We start from the raw sequence: 18,147 nt of genomic DNA, 5'->3' as shown, positions 1-18,147 counted from the left end.
CATAAATTTATAGACACTAGTATAACAAATTTCCATACTTTCCTTTAATTTATTTATTTTTATTAATATCTTTCTTGAAATTTACAACTGTACATTTATATACATACATCCAGTAAATTTGATTTTAGTTTATAAAGGAGTGATACAGGCTTGTAGAGAAACTACCCATTGGTAGCATTCTAATAACATTTTTATATTAGAAGGACGAGACCTTCTAATATAAAAATGTTATTATGTTATTAGCTTTCTTTTCAGGCGCCTCAGAGTTATCAGGAATGGAATAGGAAGCAAGATTAGAAACTAGATGGTTTGGCAGGTTAGGGAGTTTATAATGGAAGGTATGATATCTGCGTCGGGCTAGATCGTTTGCATATGAAACATTAAGGTCTTTATGATTTTAAATGTGATAATGTAAGGAGTATTGAGGATTTTGGATTGGATATGAGAAGAATTCAAAGGTTAAATGGGGTCCCAAAGGGAACCCCCAAAACATTCCTTTAACTCCTAATTTATCAACTCCTCAAGTAAAAACTGGAGAATCAAAATAAATCCTGACAAATCCCACCAGATCACCTTTACTCTCCGTCGTAAACCTCTGCCCTCCTACAGTACCCTTTCTAAATACTCCACTAACGCCTGTAGAACAGATTCGATACTTATGACTCCATCTTGACAAGAGACTAACTTGGAATCCACACACAAGACAAAAACGACAAGAAACTGCTCGTTGATTCCGATTGCTACAACACTTACTTGACACTCTAAACTTCCCATTCACTAAAAAAATTAGTATACACTACGATAATCAGACCAATTTGGACATATGGAATTGAGCTCTGGGGCTCCACCAAACCATCAAATTCTTCCCGCATCCAATCGTTACAATGTAAAATCCTTGATGCTCCTTATTACGTCACAAATAAACTCATTCACAAAGACCTTAACATCCCATTCGTTGCAGATTTGACGCAAAACAGATATGCGTCTTTCCATCCCAAAATCCTTAACCATCCTAACCCATTAATTCTTAATCTTTCATCCTTAACAATCCCTGATAATCCTCCGAGGCGTCTGAAAAGAAGATGGCCACGGGACCTTCTAATTTAAATTAATGTTTGAAGTACCACCAATGGGTGGTTCCTTCCTAAGATTTTCAAGTGTATATGAAACATACAACATATTTACCTATTGTATTATTTTGCACAGTTGTAAATTACATTAAATAAATAATAAAAAAAACAAAAAAAAACATTAATAATATCTTTAAAAAAGTTGAAATAAATTTTTAAAAAATCATTGAAATACTATTATAACATTATTAGTATTAAATTTTTAATAAATAGGTATTAAGCTAGCAGACATTGATTTCACAGGACTTATGTTTTTTAAAAGAAAATTAAAAAATGATGGTTTTAATATGTTAGGAAATTCTCTATATAACTCAAAACAAGAACACGATATTTCGAAAATATTAAAACCTTAAAATTAAACTTCTTTAGCTTAAAACAGCATCAAAATGCAACGCAAGTTTAATTTCAAAAAATCAATAGTATTGGATAGTGCATTTACATAACTAAAAATGGTAAAGTAACTTAAAATTAAACTGACACAGAAATCTTAGGTGCACTTTGTGCAGATATTATTAATAAGATAAAAATAAATTAATTGCATTCGATGGCCAGATTTTTTTTCTCACTTTATGAGGCTGGGTTGACCCCAGAGGGTTCCAGAACCCACAGGGCTGACTCACGGCTACAGTGTAACAGTAAATAATTATCTGCCACAGCCGGATTCCAACCCGAATTTTCGGAATTAGTAGTACAGTGCCTTACCAATGAGCTACCTACTTCCACAATGTTAGTGAAAAGGGGAAGAGAACAAACAGGACGGTTCTTAAAGAGTTTAGACTGTCAAGTAAGGTTTCTGGCAATATTCCTAGTAGTTTTGAAAGAACAATTTATTTGTTTTTGAAAAAGGAGGAATAATAAGGGTCAATAAGACATTATGAAGGTACTTTAACTTATAATAAAGGTTTTAAATACCTAAAATGTTGCTGAATAGTAAAGGTTTTGGATATTAAATTATAGAATTGCAGAAAAATAATTTTTAATTGTTAATGATGTTAAGCTAAATAATAATTCAAGTAATTTTAAAGATTTTTTTAATAACACGTTTGCAGAATTCTTAAAAAATATTAAAATTTAGTTGCAATTGGTTAAATATATTTTTTTCGTAGCTAAGGATATAGCATTAATTGCAGGATAATTCATGAAACTATGTAAGAATTAGTTGAATGGAAGCAAAATATTTTGATGGCTGTGGAAAGAGACACGTAGAGTCACAGCCAACTAAATTATACTATTGAATTTCTAGCTGTCAATCGGTCAACTCTGGAGTCAACAGGAAGAATCAAATTAGTCCATTGTTTTCACGGTATAATACATTTTTGAAAATTAAAATATTTGTAAGGATTTATATTCGTGATATTCCCATGGAACAGTTACGGTTCTGTGTATAATTAGAGGTGATGGTAGGTGGTTTGTTGAGAAAACTTGAAGATTTCCTTTGGATAAGCGTCCATTGCCCTTCGGAGCCAGAGCAGCGGAACTGTATCCTTATCTTTCTGACAGATCTTTTCCGGTGGTTGTGAGAAAAGTAATTCTATTCCTCCAACAACAGACTGATTTCCATTAGTTATCAAGACGGTTGGTTGCTCCTTTAAATAATCATTAATTGGCATTGCCTCCATCAAGGTGCGCGTTTCCCCAACTACAAGGAATCCATAATCATCCTTGTTTTTGTTTTCATTCCTTTCTAGATACTTCCTTTTAGAAAATTCCATCTGCGTCATAATGTAAATTGTAAAGTTATTGATTAACTTTTCAGGTTTTGAAATGAATAATCGTAGTTGACCGTATAGAATCTTGCCATTATATATGATGTAGATTATTAGTCAAAGTGACTTAAAACAACAAAAAATATTTAATTTAACAAAGAACGGCTTTCCAATACCTCTCATTAGAAAAAAAAATATGACATTTAAAAACTTTAAGCAGTTTATAAGTCAAACTCATTTCTTATTTGTACCAACGTCTTAGCCTAAATTACAGGCTATCTATCAGGGATACTGATAGAATATTCTAACGAATTTAAGATAATCAATTCAAACGTTTTTAAATTATAATCCTACCGATAGAATCTTGAATCTAGTCGCCATGATGAAAGTCTTTAATTTAAGCCGGAATATTTGTTCGATTTATAAGTTGGTTTTAATAATGACTTGTGTTTTCTTCGCTGTTTGCATCCCCTTACAGGCTTCTTACACTAACATTTAACCTACGGTCAAAAAACATCCGCACCGTTAAGAAAACAGTTAAAAGGTAAGCAGTTTTGTCTACCTCCGGTCAGAGATCGACTCCGAAAACGAGAAGTCAACAGGAGGATAGCAATGGCGAGACGCTGCTACTTTGGCCTTGCGAACCATTTTAGAACCAGGTTCCTCTCTAACAGGACCAAGATCACTTTCTACAAAACCTTTGTCCGCCCTTTTTTAACTCATGGGTCTTTAAGAAGCAAGATGAAAATAGACTTCAGCTCTTTGAAAGATCAATCTTGAAAAGGATTTTTGGTCCTGTTAGGGATTTGGAGAAGAAGGAGAAATGCCGTACTCGCAGGCCTTTATAAAGATATAGACTTGATCAAGCTTATCAAGATAGTACGACTTCGATGGGCCGGGTACGTCACACGTATGGAAGATTCGGCGATACCCAGGAAGATGCATGGACAAAGAAAGGTTGGCAGGCTAAATGTAAGATCGGAGGACTCAGTGACATCGGCCGCTTGGGCTCTACTGGGAGTCCGAAACTGGAGAGCTGCTACAGCTGATCGTGTTGGCTATCAAAAGCTTTTGGAGGCGGCCCAGTATCGGTGACAGGATGTAGCGCCATCTATGTTATGTTATGAAAACAGTTAAAAATATTTATTTAATCTTAAATATGGCCTCCAGCTTGTTTTACTTTACACAAAAGAACTAATAGCCCGATCGATTATGGTGTTTTTTCCGGCTAAAAATGTTAAAGGGCCAATTTTGGAATACTTTTACTAAGGTATCTTGTGATCCCAAATAAGTATCGATACGCCTTCCAATACGATTGTTTAGTGGAAGTATCGATTCCTCTCATAATATCGTATGAAACTCATCGATACTTCTACAATATCAGATGAAAAGTATCTATACTTCTATCGGCAGTATAGGCATCGGATTTTTTTATGCCTGGGTTTGATGCCACCGCGATAAGCATGCCTGTTACTAACTACACCTACCACCGACAGATACCTCGGATTTTCTGGCCAACCCTTGTGGGAAACACTCGTAAGAACAAGAGGGGGCAATTTCATGGTCGCTCTTTTTTCTTCTTTTTTTTTAAAAGTTATCTGCTTCCTTGTCATTTGTGACATACGGGTTACAATTCTATACTAAACATGGTGGGAGTATCAAGCTTCCATTACGTGGTACCACCAAGAAATAAAAGTCGACACCCCCAGGCAGGAATCGAATCGAATCGAACCGGCGCCGCTGCAGTCTGGAGGTAGTTAAAGGCGACGCCTCAACAACCTTGACAAAAGCCGGCTCAATTTCATGGTCTTCATTATTTCACCTATCGACCTGGATGAGCGAAGCGGAAGAAAGAAGGCGGCAAGATATACCGCGGCAGTGAGTATAATAACGGTCGCTCAGATAAGTAGTTGCAATTAGAGTAATATGAGACGGGCAAGATAATCTCATTTTGTATTATATTATGAATTTGTATAAAACATCCGCTGCCCCTTTAGGGATTATATTTAGCTTTGAAAATACACGTTTATTAACCCATAATGCTAAATGTTCTCACTTAACCTCACCTTTTTCTCTCAAAATACCTAGAACTTTTCAACTTACTATAAAGGGCTGCAAGGGCGTACCCAATACAATCATAATCACCGTTTTATATAGTTAATTTATTTTATTTTTGTCCTTAACTCTCTGATCCAACATATCTCTAATAATTTAAGATGAATCCGCATGTTTAAGCCAAAATATTGGTTATGATAAACAACTAAAAATTTTTTTTTTGAAGAACCCACTGCGGGGTTACGAAAAATGAGACCCTTGACCCAGAATTCATACTTTTCAAAAAATGTCTGGTAAAAATCGGATTCCTAAATTTGAAAGAATTATAGATACTTCTTATGCAATGTTATGAGGAATTGATACTTCAGTTAAAGAATCGTATTGGAAGGCGTATTGATACTTAGGTGGTATTGCAACATAATATTATCATCTCAAGATGCTAATATAATTTTGCAAATAAACCAAATAATTTTAATATGCTAATAAATAATAATTTTACTTTTCAATAAGAAAATGTTGACTATTATTATTTTTAATTATTTATTTCTACACTCAAGAAAAAATATATATACGCAAGTAAATTGATTTCGTGACAACTGGAAGTTGTGAGGGAGAGGCTAACTGGATATGTTTTATTTTATTGTCATAGGAAATGGCTGTTCTATTCTGATTATTCTGGAACTAATAGTTTCTGTCTTAAGCTTAATTTTTATTATCATTATTAAGCAGTTTGCACAATTCTACGCATGATCATTATTAATAAAATTTGAAGACATTATTTCATGTTCAAAAGTTTCATTTTTGTCGACCAGTCCAAAGACTGACCCAATTATTTTTTTTATCATTAGATCTTTGTTATTTATAATTGTCAGGATTGTAGTAATGTAAATATTTGGAACGTACTTCGCATGGGACTATAGTCCCCCCTCCTCATTATCACTTATTAAAAAAAAAAAAAAAAATAGTGCTACAAAAATAATTTAAGGCCAATCTGGTAATAAAGAAATATAGATAATAAAAAATAATCAAATAAATTCTTTTAGTTTTCTTACAATTCGTCTTAAAAGACTATCCTTTAAAATATCAATACTTTATATTAAAAACAAACCTCAACAAATCATGTAGAAATAAATGTTTGAAATGAAGTCAATTTAAAGGAATTAAGTCTATTGGTGAGAATTATAAAAAAAATGATCTAAAACAAATTTTATAACAAAAAAAAAATTTAAATAATTGAATATAGAGTTCTACTACTGGGTAGTTTCTCTACATCCTGTATCATATCATTATGTCATTATGATCAAATTTACTGGTTGTATCTTTTTATACAGTTGTAAATATCAATAAATAAAATTTAAAAAAAAATAATTGAATAAGAAAAAAAAACTTTTCAAGTCAAGACGCAATGGAGTATTATTTATCGGTTGGAGGAATGAGAGATTTGGAATCCTTTTTGGAAAGGAAATTAAAATTTCAATGTAACTGCACCTGTTAGATCTGCTGCTTCTCTTATTTAATAGTGTAAATCGTACTTATATTGAATTTATCATCTATAAAAAGATATGTTTACACTATTCAATTTTTATAAAGTTGATCTATCCTCGAAATTAAACAAGCGGTTCTTCTCGTGCTAGTACGATTTACTGTGTTATTACCATTTATTAAATTTGTTGGACAATGCAAACATCCAAAAAAGCTAAACAAATTAAAACTATCTAATTACTTTCTCTTCTTAACAGGAAGACATGAAGAAGTTTATGACTGATGCAGAATGGAACGTGTACATAGGCCCTGAAGAAAACGGTAAATTATTTTTGATTATTTAATTGTCGAATTAATTTTCCTGATAAACTTTATTTATATATAATTGAAAAAGTGTATGCAAAGTCAGTATTTTAATTTACACATTGAGAGGTCTTATTCACGTAACAGAAGGTGTAGAGCTTGTATGGCACGAAGGAAGGACCAAAGGACAAGAGCTGGACTTAGACTTCCACGGTGAGCGGCTGTCGATAAACCTCACCCTAGCCACGGGGTTACTCGATCCGAAACTGGTCATCCTCTCTAGAAGGCAGAACTTTACGGAGCTCTTGAGTCCACAGCTGGCCGCACCCAGTTGCCACTTTTCAGCACCAGGTCGAGCGGCCCTCTTCCTATGTCAGGGTATTGTAAGTAGTTTCTCTTCCTCTGAATAGTTGATACATGATAAGTCGAACTGAATACATCGAAGCATTATGATTAACAATAGATAAAATCATTGTTAAACTTCATTTATGAAGTTAACTCATGATCAATCATAAATTGAATCGTAGATCAGTGTATGATGATGACGTGCTATAGCTGCAGTTGAGGAAGATCAACTAAATTGCACCTAATTTTAGATTCTGAAGAGTTCATAATGCAGGTCGGTAAGATTAAGATTATTTTTTTTTTTTAAGATTGTTTAGAATCATAAAAGTGCTTTAAGATGGTTAAATATAGTTAGCATCATAACCTTAAAATAATTCCATTTCTTCTGACTGTTTTTTCTCGAAAGCTGGACATAATTATATCCTACCAATAACAAACAATCCAAGTACAGTGCTGCTCATTACGAGTGTGTATAATGGAACTTAATTAACGATCGGACTTTTATTTAAAAGATACCATTGAGTAAATAACGCCATTTTTAACATCTTTGCGTTTTTGCAAAAACGAAATGTTTGTTAAAGGAGCTAATTCCTTTCAGTGAAATCAAATAAGACACATGTTCTCTGATCACTAAATGTATTCAAAAGCAATCCAATCAGAAAACAATGATTTGCAGAATCAATAGATCAGTAGTCCTCTTTCCATTTCTTTCAAAATCTTCGTTAGACTCATTGTATTTATTGGAAAAAAAACCGTTAGCAAGAACCGTAGCTTGAGTAAAAAGGTTTACATGTAAAGACAGAGTTCCTCAGCTAAAATGTCCCTGTTAACTTAAATACTCATGTTGTTAATGGGAAAAAGAACATGCTATTATTATTATTATTATATGGGCGACAGACGATGGAGGTCTAAGTCCTCGCGCGATGTACTAGGAAATACATCACGCGTTTCTTGACTTTTTTTTTTCGCAGGGTGGGTTCGTCATTCCCACGCCTATTTTTTTATACAACGGGCCACTCAATTGCTAACGGACCTCATAAATGCCCGGGGAGAGGTTGTGAGTGAGTTTTGTATTATTTTATGCTTGAAAAAAGCCTGAGTGGGACCGAGACTCGATCTGACATCCTTTGGGTTGGTAGACTGGCGCGTTGCCACGCTGCTACCGCTGCCAACACGAGTGATTAAATATGAGTTGAAAAACTAAATATTTGTTTTATACTCTTCTAATAACAATCTAGATATGCTTATTTTTTTTATTCTAGAAATTATAAGTAATAGTGTAGCAAACACCTCTTAAACTCACAGCATTTGGTATTTTCTGGAGAAAGGTGTTATTTCAATGCGCTCTGTATTGGCAAAGGTATAATCTACAGATTTCATGGGTCATTAAAATTGTAAAATAACTGTCTTTTTGTTTAAGAATGCAAATTGGTTTTGAAAACAATTTTGTATTTTTTTTTTCTTAGGGCAAACTAAAAAAAATTTGAAAATTCCGAAGTTGATAAAATAGATTTGTACGCGCTTGGCCCTCCAAGGTTTAGGACTTCGATATTAAATCAACATTTCAAAACAAATAATTTATTTAAGATCTCAATAGTGCTCGACTGGAACTACTATTTTTATAATGTTTAATAATAATAAGTTATTTTATAAAGATACAGTTTGTTATATCTTCCAGAGTGGCATTGTTTTATCCAAAAATGATGATGCATACTACATTATCAACCCTTTAAGGAAAAGATTGAATAAACGCTCGGTTGACGACCACATCCCTCACATTGTTGTGAAGAAACGATTAAGACTGGCTAAAGAAAGCTTCGAAACTCAAAGAGACAGGAGAGCAATCGGTGAACCAAACCCAGTTCACGTCGAAACGGCAGTTTTCATAGATAGAGATCTATATACACATATGAAAACAAATTTTCCAACTGAAACCGAGAAAGAAGTCGTCAAGTTCGTATTGACAATGGTTAATGCTGTAAGTTACTCTTTGTGTAATTGTTGCTATGTATAAATTATAATAATGTATATTAGTGGCATCATCTCAATTTGATTTTAGTTTATTAATACAATAAAATTTTGTCAATTAGTTACCTAAAGCATTATTTCAGGTCCAAATGCTCTATCACGACCCTTCCCTCGGACGGAGAGTTAACTTTGTTATTAAAAGGCTTGAAATACTCCATATCGAACCGACTGGCCTAGTTCGGTCTCATGATATCGACAGATTTCTTGGCAACTTCTGTGCCTGGCAAAAGGGAGAAAATCCAGAAGAAGATTCAAATCCACTTCATTGGGACCACGCCCTCATACTTACTGGACTTGATCTGTACGTCCTCAGTAAAAATGGAAAAATTAGCAAGCAAGTGGTTGGTAAGTTTCTCCAATGACAATAAATACCTATTTCAGAAACTCAAATTAAATACCTAAATTCATTGATAATGGTTTGAATATTTTGGTTAACAAACAGTTATAACTATTATTGGTTAACTAATTTCCGCTTAATACCTCCAGGACAGAAACATTCGTCAAAAATGAGTCATCTTGAGAAGAGATTCATATCTCAGAAATTATTAGACATACAGACGTATACTAACTATCCGAAAAATTGCGTGCTTTGATAGTACATTTGACAACGATACGTAATAATTGCGTGCTTACTTTTGTAAAAGATAATGCACGATGCTCAGCTGAGATTTGGAGCAAAGTAACTGTTTAGAAGATGGAAAGATTTAATGGTAGCAAGAACACTTTTATTTCCAGGATTTAGGTAAATTTTACGTACATCGGCAATCAAGGGCTAGAAGCCATCTTATGAGTGTCGGGCAGAAACCTGGTTCCAATTACTTTTATAGTCCAAACATTTTTATAGGTCAACCGCTGGTTTGCGAAAGTATAATTTTTAAGCCGACAAACAAAGAATTATGCTAATCAGTCCTTTACATTTTGAAATAACGGATTTAGATATGTTTTTATCGTGAAAGACTCGTTATTTTAAAGCATATAATTTTTTTTTTTGCTAGATTTCAATCAGTTAACACTTTGCACGCTAGTTCCAGGAGCAAGCTACACCTGGGTCAAGAGCGCGCCTCTGATACGCAATAATTTTCCTAATGAAATAATTTCATTTTCAGCGGGAAGGAGGGTTAAGACCTTACATTATGTGATATAATGAGAGGAGACATAACATGAACTCCTCATTTCATTACAGTAAGAAGAACATCACTTGGAGGAGCATTTAATTGTTACATCATTTTTACTTTATCAATTATTCAAAAGACGATTTGTTTTAACACTCCCCAATCTTGTGTAATAGTTTGAAGAATCTATGTATCCCATCTATGCTCGTTGAGAACTTTATGAGTACGAGGCAATAAACGAGGAACCTCACATTTCATTCACAATATAAAATATGATTGTATAATGAATGTATTGAAATACTTAACATGTTAATTAAACTAATACATTATATGATTTATTCTTTCCAGGTTTGGCTCCAGTGGCTGGTATGTGTACTGCAACAAGCAGTTGTACTGTAAATGAAGGACGGCACTTTGAAAGTGTCTACGTAGTGGCACATGAAATAGGCCACAAGTCAGTCTCTTAACGGTATTTTCTTTTTACACATAGATTAGTAGATAATAATAATTTGAAATGAGTTTTTTTCATTATCTTTCAGTTTTAATCATATTGGGTCATCCTCGGAAAAGGATTTTTTTTTTTTTTTGTTTGTCAATATATTAAATCCTCTGTAGTGTAATAATACGGTTTATGCTTCATTTTATATCTGTCTAAGAAGCAATTCTTTTTTAAGTTAAAAATTATGAATATTTACTTTTTCTATTTTTAATCATGCATTTTTAATTCTACTCTTCTCATTGATCTGGGTGTCCCCAGAGTACATTGGTTACTTTAACGAATTTATCGATAGCTCACAGTTTTTAAATGCCTTCCAAAACAAACATCAGTAAAATGTGATAAAAACAGAAGTGTGGTGTTGGACGAATGAAAATAGGCGTGTGTTCAAGTGTGGGTGTTGCTAGGATTTGCTGTAGGGTAGGGGTGGCCAGCAAGTCGATCGCGAGGCCAATTTGGGTTGATAGTCGCTCACTTGCAATTTTTGGGGTGGAATTCCGTGTACCATGGACTTTGAAGCGATTGAAAAGGTAAAACTTTCAAGCCATTGTTTCAGACTAATTCCATATGGATCAAAAGTTATTAATTATCCATGTTCTTTTAATTCAATTCGACGTGAGTTTTTTTTGCTCTTTAAATAATTATTGTTGTTTTTTTACGTAGTAGGTAGATAAGCTGTATATATGTATTTCAGTAAGCTCAGTGTACTGAGCGAGCTATTGATAGATTAGCAAAAAGTAAGTCATATTATTCTTTCATGATACATTTATATAAAACGCGAAAGTGAAATATTGAAATCAAATTATCAGCCAAACTGTGCAGCTTTATAACAACTTTGTCATATTTATGAACAAATAGTACAATAAATTATACATTGCATTCTAAGTTGGTAAAAATCTATCTTGAAAAAGTATCAGAAAGGGAAAAAAACATGTCAAATGGGATTGAAAAAAGGAAGGGGATAAGATAAAGAACAACGGAATGTGAAGAAAAGTAAAAGAAAAATTATTGTGGTTCAATTGAAACCAACTTTATGATCAACTATCCTATAGTGGCCAAATATCTTGAAATGATAAGTGTTTATCTTCAGCAGTCAGAAGCAGTGCCGCTTCAAATCCGGTCTCTATGGGTTGACTTTTATTTCGTGGCGAATACATGGAATAAAGTTTGAGTTTCTGATTCAGGCTGGAAAATGTTGCTAACCTGTAGGTTATAACCCGTTCCTCCTCCCCTAGGTGAAGTGGATTGAATCCAAATGAACAAATTATACAACCAACCTAAAAATAAAGCAAAAAAACATGATTTTTTGTTTCCATTGTTCAGATTTTTTAAGAGTTTAAGGGGGATGGTTATGGGGGTGAAAGCACTCCATTCTTGACCTTGTATGCTCCAACGAATTTGTTTACATCGCCAACTTACTTTATGGATGAGTGGGCCCCAGGAAACGGCGAGTTCTCGACATCATGTATCCTACATCCTCAGTCTACAAATTATCTTTCAAGCAGAATTACTTTGGCTTCTGAACATTTAAACTGAAGCGGTTCAGGATCAGAAGAAACCAGCGAATTAAAAGCTGTCATCTGGCATCTCTAAAGTCAGTTCCACACTAGTAGGAGACCGTTTGACAAATAGAATAGAGTAGGGCAGTCGGTAGATTTATGACGAAGGGTAAAGGATTTGATGGAATTTATCTTAATCCTCCAATTACTACACCATTCTACGAGGGCTGTGATATGCTGACTGAGAATAGAGAGATGAATAGGAACCATCGTGGTTTACTTGGAATAATCTATCAATGAGAAAGGAACGAATCATGAGAGAGTATGTAGCAGGTAGGAATATACGGAATTTGTAAAGCAGTCTCGGGTGCCAGACTCGATCAAAAGCCTGTTCAACGTCGAAAAATACTACTAAAAGACCGCGCAGTACATTCCGCGCTCCAAAGAAGACGAGACTACGTCCACCACACGATGACATTGCTGGATAGTGGGGTGGGATGTTCGGAATCCAAACTGCTGATCAGGAATTATATGATTGGAATCTAGGATGGGGTATAGGCGTTTTAAAATGAGTTTTGCCCCTGATTGGTAATAGAGAGATAGGACGGTAGGAGGATGGGTATTCTGGCGGTTTTTGGGGCTTAGATATCATTTTAACTATTGGTTATTTCCATGTGTCAGGAAAATATGTGGAACTGAGTACGGCGTTATATATGTAGGTGTGGAATAGAATGGCTTTTCGAGGAAGAAATTTTAGGATGTGCAATGTTATAAGGTCGTGTCCAGGAGCTTTGCGGGTAGGTAGTCTTTGAATGATACTAGATATCTCTGAAGGATGAAATGCTTCAGGTAGGAGGGTCATTTGGAGAGGAATATTTAGGTCTCCTTCAATACATTCAATGTGAATTGGGTTTAGGATATCAGGATGCAGAATAAAGGTTTTAAAAAGGTGTTGTCCGAATTTTTGTGATTTTTCTTCATCAGTTCTGGTCCAGGTTTGGGATTCGGTGAGAAGTGGGTGGTTAAAATCTTTGAAATTCAACAGTTTTTTGGTGGTCCTCCATAATGATTTATCAGTAGTTGTAAGATTTTCAGTAAAGTTAATTAAATTTTGAATTTTGTATTTTCTGATTTCTACTTTTAGTTTGTTAGTCAATTTGGTGTAATACGTTTTGTCAGTTGGATACCTGGTCCTTATCCACTTCGATCTTGCTCTGCGTTTTCCCCTTAATAAGATACGAATATGCCGTAGCAGGTTATTTTGTTTATTGTTATTAATTCTATTAACCGATGTGTTGTCAGTTATACTTGTTCTTATTGATGATGTGAGTTTTTCAATAGCTTCGTCAATGTTTTGTTTTGTCTTCAGACGAATGTTTAAGTCCAGTTTAGCTTCCAGTTCAAATTTAAATTCGTCCCAGTCAACTCATCCTGTTACCAATGAAGGGGCGGAGGGCTTTGGTACAAAGTATGAATTTAAAAAAAGTAGAACTGGACTATGATCTGATGATTGATCGTCCAGGGATTCAACAGTGGGTTAGAGGGAGAAATCTGGGAGGTGATAAATATATCAAGGATATCAGGGCGCTTTTTGAGGGATGTAGGCCAATAAGTTGGATTTTTGGGAGAGAGAATGGAATAGGTATTGGAGGTATTGGAGCTCCTGATCAGCTGTTCACAGATCCACATATTTTCCTGACCAATGGAAATTATCCATAATCAAAATGATTCCCAAATCTTTAAAGCCGCCAGAATACCTATTTTCCTACCACTCCATCTCTTTGTTACTTATTGTGGGCAAAATCCTTGAAAACTTATTTTGAAACGCCTGTACCCCATTCTAGATTCCAACCACATAATCCCAGATCACCAGTTTGGATTCCGAACATCCCACTCCACTATCTAGCAATTTCATTGTGTAGTTGATGTCTCGTCTGCATTAAAGCGCAGAATGTACTGCTCAGGAGTCTTTCTTGATGCAGAACAGCCTTTTGATCGAGTCTGGCACTCAGAACTGCTATAAAAGATCCGTAAATTCCTACTCCCTACATATTTCCTCATTATCCGTTCTTATCTCTGCGACAAATTATTTCAAGTAAATCACAACAGCGCTTATTTATTCCGCTTTTCTCAGTCTGCTGGTGTACCTCAGGAAAGTATCCTTCATACAGTTTTGGATAGTATCCTTTATACAGTTTTTAAAGCTGACATCCCAACCCATTAGTACCTGTTCGGACTACATTATACTTATGCGATTTTAGCTCGGTGCTTTGATTAAAACTGGAAATGGTTCGTTATTGACCTACCGTGTTTATGTTTTGAATTTAGGATGGTTATGTTATCTTTTTGTTGTCAGTTCTCAATTACACTTTAGGGTTGTTCAAGTTACAGAACTTGTACTGTAATATAGTGAAAATTTATGTATGTGTTTTTTGCCAGATAAATATTTTCTTCTTTAGTTACATTAAAGAAGTTATCTGTCATTCAAAAGTTATCTATAACATTTCTAAATGAAGGATATCAATCAATTGAATGTTGACAGAAATACTTGGGAGGGATGGTTAAATTCTATAATAATTTGGGCTGCTCAAGAACCAATTGAATTTTTAACAACAATTTTGCTGATATTATCGCCACTTTTTGTTATATCATTGCTGTTGTCCTGGCGTTTGGTTAAAATATTTGAAAATCAAAAGAAAGAAAATTTAAAAAAATCAAAACGAGAAGCAAATTACTTAAAAATAAGAAAAAATAAATGAGGTAAATGTTGTATTTTTAATGTTACATTATTCCACTTACATTTTTCTGAATTGTTTATTTACCATTTAATTTTTAAAATTTAGCAATTTTTACATACAAATTATTTTTGTAAAATATTCAACATTCATTATGTTTTCTACATTGCCTCTCTACACTTGTATTAAAATAGCTTAAATATATTATTCCAAAATCAGTTCATATTATCAGTATACTTCTTAAGCATTGGTCCTTTGACTTCTCATCATTCTACTTTACATACATAATATAATTAAAATAAAATGATAATATTTTCATTTTTTTAATGAAGTGTGACATTATTCTTTTTATTTCTTAAGTTTTTGGTTGATTTCAGTGTTATGATGGCTTTTATAGCTGGTTCCTGGTTTATTAAGGTAAATAATCCTCAAGTTTGAAAATACTTGATTGGTATGTGGAAGTATAAGTCAGCATTAAACATTGATAATTTGTAGTCTTACAGACAAAAGCAAATATAGAGCAATGTTTCATTCCTCAGCTATTGATCTTCAATCATGCAGAATTTAATAAAAAATATGAACAAAAATAAAGAATACTTTTATACATATTTCTAATGTAGCCTTAATTTTTGGTGATTCTTTATACCATTATTAATAAGGTGTATTGTGGTTGTATATTTATATCTCTGGATCAAAATAAAAAAGTAACATTAAAAGTTGAGTGCATTGTTAGCTGTAACTATACCTTATAGTCTTATTTTACATCAATATAATTTAAATATAATGGTCATTTGTTAGTAATTGTTCTCTTAAAATCTTTGTTAGAACCTTAATTTTGAACTCTCTAATGTATTTTTGTTTTAATTTCATTATTGTATAAGTTATTTATTTAAACTGAGCATGATGTAGAAATTTTTTTAATAAAAAATTGTATTAATCTAAAGAATTGGCAAAACTTTTTGGAAATTTCTGAACTTTGAGAGGGTGTAACTAACCAATATGTCATCAATTCAAACTTACACTAATAATCTCAACATTATTAATCTGGTGGATAAGGTACTAGACTCCTGAACTCCAATCCCTGAATCGAGTCCGGGTATGGTATATAATTATTTATTTCCTTATATCTGCCATGGTTAGACTCTAGGGGTTTGGAGCTCCTCCATGGGCATATTCAGCTCCTATAAAGTTTAGTAGAAAAAAAAAAGGTTATATTTCAGTTTCATGTAATTACCATTGATAACTTGCTCTAGTTAAGATTAGCTGAAGGCTCTGGACTACCAAGTTCTCAAATACCTTGCTCGCTACAGGGAGAAAACAAAGAGACCTATATGATTAGGTACGTAGCTTTTCCTGGCCTCCTCCTCTGTAAAGGAATCTGATATTTATAGTTTTTCCAGCTACCTAGAAAGAATTCTCTATCCAGGAAATTTTTAAAGACCACAAACAGGAAACCATTCCCTCTCTAGGAAATTGTTAAAACCCCTTTTTGGAGGGGTATTTATTGATGTATTATTAACCAGTCTTATGTCTGCCTACTACACTCTGGAGTTATTAGATAATGGGCTCAGATCTGTCATGAATGGCAAAGGCTCATCTATCATACTCTATACCTGGGTCCAGAGAACGCGGGAGTGGCAGAGGGGTCAAGTACTAGTTGGCCTTTTCCTATAAATTCATTGAACCTAACACCTGTTTTACTGGTTCAACTAGAACCCCAGGAATTTGTTTTACAATTTCCATCACAGGATTGTGATCTAAAATATAGCAGTGATTACCTCCTTTAATGCCCTCTCCTATGCAATACAGGTTTCATTTGGCAGGGATAGTTTTCCAAGGGCTACCATGTAGAGCATACCCCAATGGTTGTTACCAACTCTTGCTAGATGAATTCTTACCAGAAAGTGTGTTTTAGTATAGCCTAGCGCTAGACCAGTATTCATCAAGAACTGCTGAACACATTTTGACACTACTGCACCTCTGATGTTCCCCATGTGGTGTTCATGACACAGCACATTCCCTTATTTATTTTAAGCCTTACTTGAGTTTAGAGGGGGTAGAATCATAGTCGCATCTATTATAGAACCACTACCAATAAACATTTACTAAAGGAATGTACCCAGAAAATAGTCAATAAATTGATTTTCGTAAACAGGGCCGACTCCCGCCTTCTTCCAGGAGTAAGGTTGAATATTTAGGTCTCATTGCCATCTTTCAACTGTATGCGAAGGCTTTGATGAACGCCTAGTTATTTTCTTTCATAGTTAGAATGAAAGTCGCTCTCCGTGAGTACGCAGATTCTTATCTTCCTTCGGAGTGTTTTCGTTAGACCCTCAAACGTGGGGCAGGTCCATATGATGTGGGGTATACAGTGTTACAATCCTTGCCAAAGCTCTCCAGTTCGGCTCCTTGTCTCATAAGAACTTTCAGTACCCAGTTGTCCGGAAGTATTCATTTTGCCTTTAATCGAGACTAAACGGTGGGGGAGTGTTTTTGTAAGGAGCTCAATTAATACCTTACGTTATAATTTCTTTCTAACCTTGTAGTGAGCTAGGATATCATCTTACTTGAACACATTCTCTGGCCCTGGATCTGTTTGGTGAAAAAGTTTTTCGTGTCTGTTATTCTTATCAGATTATGTCATGTCCTTCCGCTACATGCGGCATCAGCCTTAAAACGTACTTTACTGTAGAAGGCCAGAACTGCAGCCAAATCCTCTACGCTGCATATGGCTCTGTATGACTTACGGAGCTCTTTTTCTCTGATTCCACCCTTATCGGAAATTATCCTCTATCCAAGCTATTATTAGAGACTCAAAAGCTATTTTCAGTGAAAGGATGCTGTTGTTCATGATTGTCTATTCCATGCTAGGCCGGTACACCGTACCGTGTCTCAAAAAACATCTATATTACGCTGAGATAGATTATCCCTAGAATACACTGCCTCACTGAAAAAAAGTGACAGTTTCATCAAGAGTGATAACCTGGGCATATCTATGCTTGAGGATTACCAGCATCTCCGACGGAGTCACCTTAAGTAGGGCCAGCCTATAAAGGTTATCTCTGTTTTTGTGATCGCACCTTATTTCAATACTCCGAAGTACTGAACTCATACTCGTTACTAATTTCAGTTCACCTTGATCACTATTAGTAGATGGCCGTCGTATTTCACACGTAGGCTTCGGTTTTAACCAGTTCTCTGTGTTATAACCCTAGATGTTAGTTCAAAACCTATGACCACGTAGCCTGGAGAGCGC

General features: G+C 34.4%; 1 protein-coding gene and 1 long non-coding RNA gene across 3 annotated transcripts in view; both read left to right on the top strand.

Annotated features, from left to right (window-relative positions):
- The window catches only part of LOC106681625 (A disintegrin and metalloproteinase with thrombospondin motifs adt-2), an 84,018-nt gene that overhangs the window by 45,788 nt on the left and 20,083 nt on the right, over positions 1-18,147 (top strand). For both annotated transcript variants that reach the window (XM_067052180.1, XM_067052179.1), the window contains exons 2-6: positions 6,631-6,694; positions 6,824-7,059; positions 8,700-8,999; positions 9,133-9,394; positions 10,510-10,615. In XM_067052180.1, coding sequence (XP_066908281.1) covers positions 6,631-6,694; positions 6,824-7,059; positions 8,700-8,999; positions 9,133-9,394; positions 10,510-10,615 — 968 coding nt within the window. The remainder of the gene's footprint in view (positions 1-6,630; positions 6,695-6,823; positions 7,060-8,699; positions 9,000-9,132; positions 9,395-10,509; positions 10,616-18,147) is intronic.
- Positions 14,141-15,612, top strand: LOC106681626 (uncharacterized). Its single transcript, XR_001343277.3, has 2 exons — positions 14,141-14,916; positions 15,269-15,612. It is a non-coding gene; the product is annotated as an uncharacterized lncRNA (long non-coding RNA).

Source organism: Halyomorpha halys, unplaced genomic scaffold (genome assembly GCF_000696795.3).
Source record: "Halyomorpha halys isolate HHAL.00 unplaced genomic scaffold, Hhal_1.1 Scaffold353.1, whole genome shotgun sequence".
In the NCBI taxonomy this organism is placed as follows: domain Eukaryota; kingdom Metazoa; phylum Arthropoda; class Insecta; order Hemiptera; family Pentatomidae; genus Halyomorpha; species Halyomorpha halys.
Note: the sequence above shows the minus strand (reverse complement) of the source record. Positions and strands in the feature narration are given on the sequence as shown.